Here is a 3,493-nt window from a genome sequence, read left to right as displayed (position 1 = left end):
AAAATCCATAGCCCATGAAGATTAGAGGCTCAAGCTTCAACAACACGAAGCCTTTTGGAAGGAAACCTTCTCCATAGGCACTAATGTGACTCTAGATCAAATCCAACATGCAACGCTCAGATTCAAGCCCAAAATCTGAATACATATAGATCTATCAATATGGATCCTTTTTTTACATGTACTTATGCCCACATGCATATTACCATTTCCTCAAAGAATGAAAATCATTGAGGTTTATGCTCGTGTGGATTTGTTATTACTCCCCAATAGTTTTGTTGAGATAAGCTCTTCTCAATATGGTAACCCTATAGAAGTACGACAAGGGCCCCATACATAGAATAGAAATAGAAATATTATTTTATTACGGCTAAACGGGGAGACGCACACCTAGGGGGAGGTGCAAGGGTACCCGATATTTCTTCTATGCCTTTAAAGAAGAATCTCGCGTGAGCTTCGGAGTGCCATGGAATTGGGAAAGGTTCTACATACGCCCATTATAGAAACACAGAAGAAAGTAATAATTTTACAATGTGGGGAAAATCCAAAACCAAATGGGAGGTTATGCGTGCATTTGCGTCAGATGCTTACCTACGTGGACGCACAGGAAATATGATTTGGATGCGCCAGCTGGGTGTGAAGGTGTCCTGTCAGAGGCTCGAGTGTTGTATTGTGATGCGGCCGCTAGAAGAGCCTGGGGGTCCCTCGCATCCACGAGAGCTATGGGAGCCTACAAAACCCATCGACTGGCTCATGCGGGCGCGAGCAGGTGCACGCGCACGCACACGCACACGCACACAGAGAGGTCAGAAATTTCGAGAGGCGCATGTGTTGTCTCGAAGGGGGCCAACAGATCCACAGAAGCATCAACAGGCAGCCACATAGCAGAGGGACTCACAAATCAACAGGAGAGATGTACGCTAGCTTGGGTTAGAGACGGACAGACTGACAGAGAGGTGTCGTACCTTAAGCTGGACTTGCCTGCTGCTGCTGCCTCTCCTGCTTTACTTCCCTACCAGCATCACATGAAATCCCCCAGCTCCTCCCCTCACCCCATGTATCCCCTGTGTCTCCTCATTTGCAGTTCTTCCTTGCTTGCCATCGCCATCTCCCCCCCCCCTCCCCCTCCTCCCAACATACCCTTTCTGCCCCTCTCCCCTTCCCACTCCCCCAGCCCTTACTACAACGTCTACTCATCTGCCATATCTGCCAACGGTGGCCTCACCACCCCCGCCCAGGGCTTCAACCCTTCCATGGCCATTGTCATCGTCGTCCTCCTCGGTGCCTTCTTCTTCATGGGATTCTTCTCTGTGTATGTGCGGCGATGTGCCACTGACCGTGAATTAGACACCACGTTCCACCGCCATCTGCACACTGGCGTAGGTGATAATGAGTATGATCAGCACCACCCTCGATTCTACTATGGTCAGAGCTCGTCTTCCATCGAGGGCCACCTCTCCGATGAGGAAAACGGCTTCGGCCCGCCTCCTCTCTGTCAGGAAAGGGGGATTGACACAAGTGAACTTCCTTCTCTGTTGTATACCAAAGCCACTAACCCTAACAAGACCGCCGAGTGCGTGGTGTGCCTCGGCGAGTTCCAAGAAGGTGATGCCTTGCGTCTTCTTCCAAAATGTGGCCACTTCTTCCATCAGGATTGTGTCGACATGTGGCTCTTCTCGCACACCACATGCCCTCTCTGTAGAAGAAGTCTGCTGTTCGTTGAAAAGGGAGTCGTAAGCGGAACGTCTTCATGGAGAAACCCTAGTCGACAAGCAAATTCCTTGGATAACCCCAGGCAAGATGTAAACACAGACTTGCAAAACGCTAGGTCCCAAGCAAACACAGACTTGCAAAACCCTGGACAACAAGCCACAGCGTCCCAGAGGCCAGTCACAAATACGGAATTGCAAAACCCTGGCACAGAAGAAATGCCGGCCTCGACTCCCCCAGAACAAAGCGGAAGCCAGGATTTGCAATCCTGCCTTGCGGCAGCGCCCCCTCATCCTGCAGCTGAGAGGAACCTGAATCCCGTCTTGACAAGATGCCATTCAACAGGACATTCTCTCAACACAGCAGCAGGAAAGCCTCAAAATCCTCGTGTTTCATATCCGTCCACCCCTATCAGAACGCCGCCTCTGTTGGATGCCGTAGCCGGAATAGGCCAACGCTACCAGAGCAATACAATGCTGTCCGATCTGCAGACTTCCAGGCATCCGGAAGAACAGAATGCCGAGGATCGACTTGGAAACAATGAGCCGCAATCTGCCAGGAGAGATGGCTGGAGTTTCTTGTCCAGGAGCTCGAGAAGCGAGCCATCATGGGGCTGCGATCAGTCCATGGTGTCGTCCAGCACCAGGTTCAGGAGGCTAGCAGACACCGCGTGCAGGTCCGGTCCATCAGAGCGTGACGACATCGTGCACCTTGCGCGTGTACTATAGAGTCTAAAGCATTTATAAAATAGGGTTTTAAGCCATTGCATTCTCCGTTTTCGATGGACAGAGACCTATCCATAACCCATTCATGGTTTTGGCTTGCTTCGACACTGCAGTTTTACATTACCTGGCCATTTTGGAGGGGGGCTACTGGCCAGCCCTGTACAGGTCTTTGAACGAGCAAGTATGCCTAAGGTAGTGCTAAAGCCTAAAGTCTTTCCCGGACGTCCGACTCCCAAGGGCAAGGGGGCGAGAGAGTATGCCACACCATGTTCTCTCAAGACTCGGAAAGTCTAGCCTCACCACCGACTTGTGAGGCCAGCTCGTTATGCCAGCACGGGTGCGTGACTTTCTTGACATGAGTTCGATCCCGGGGATGGCTCTCTATACGTCCCAAGGAATATGCCACACCATGTTCACTTGGGAAGCATAAGAATATGCCACTCTCAACCAAATGTGGCACCATCATTGAAATGAGTTGCAAGGAACACTTGCTCCTTGTTGATCACCGTGAGTTAGCTTTATTGGGTCTAAATTTGCCTGACCTATAGCTTGTACGTATATAAGAGTGTAAATGTTTGAAAGTGCATCGTAACTTCATTTTTCTACTGGTGTTGTCAAGTGGTGAGATCAAAGTATAGCACTCTTATGATTAGTATTTAAGGTTTGTTAAAAATATGTGATGTATCAATGGAATGATCTAACTCCCCTCGTGTGTTAAACCTTCGATTTACTTAGCTTGCTCTTGAAAATGCTAGAAGCTACCTTAGCTCTCCTGTGTGTTAAACCTTCGATTTACTTAGCTTGCTCTTGAAAATGCTAGAAGCTACCTTAGCTCTTGTCTTTGTTTTCAAGTCTGGTTGTGTAACATGCTTAAATCAAGTATCTTCTTTGGCTACTTGATAAGTGGTTTTGTGTTTTGGGAAACTATTAACATTCATGTGTTACCATATTATAGATGGCAACAACCTTCTTATAGCATGGCACATTATTTATAAAATTCAAGATTTATCATCCTTTTGCATTCTACCAATAGCTTATTGGCCTTGGACCAAAAGGATTAC

At 48.4% G+C, this 3,493-nt stretch overlaps 1 protein-coding gene across 1 annotated transcript; it reads left to right on the top strand.

Moving 5' to 3' along the window:
• The first annotated feature begins 551 nt into the window (after positions 1-551).
• On the top strand, positions 552-3,040 carry LOC148033658 (uncharacterized). The gene has a single exon (XM_087680949.1). The coding sequence runs from the start codon at positions 552-554 to the stop codon at positions 2,433-2,435; it is 1,884 nt and encodes a 627-aa protein (XP_087537075.1). The 3' UTR covers positions 2,436-3,040.
• Positions 3,041-3,493: the final 453 nt, after the last annotated feature.

Source organism: Lygodium microphyllum, chromosome 7, assembly GCF_053477565.2.
Source record: "Lygodium microphyllum isolate KBCC chromosome 7, Lygodium_microphyllum_v1.1.10, whole genome shotgun sequence".
NCBI classification, from domain to species: Eukaryota; Viridiplantae; Streptophyta; class Polypodiopsida; order Schizaeales; family Lygodiaceae; genus Lygodium; species Lygodium microphyllum.
The sequence above is the reverse complement of the archived record's forward strand: the minus strand, read 5'-3'. Positions and strand labels throughout refer to the sequence as shown.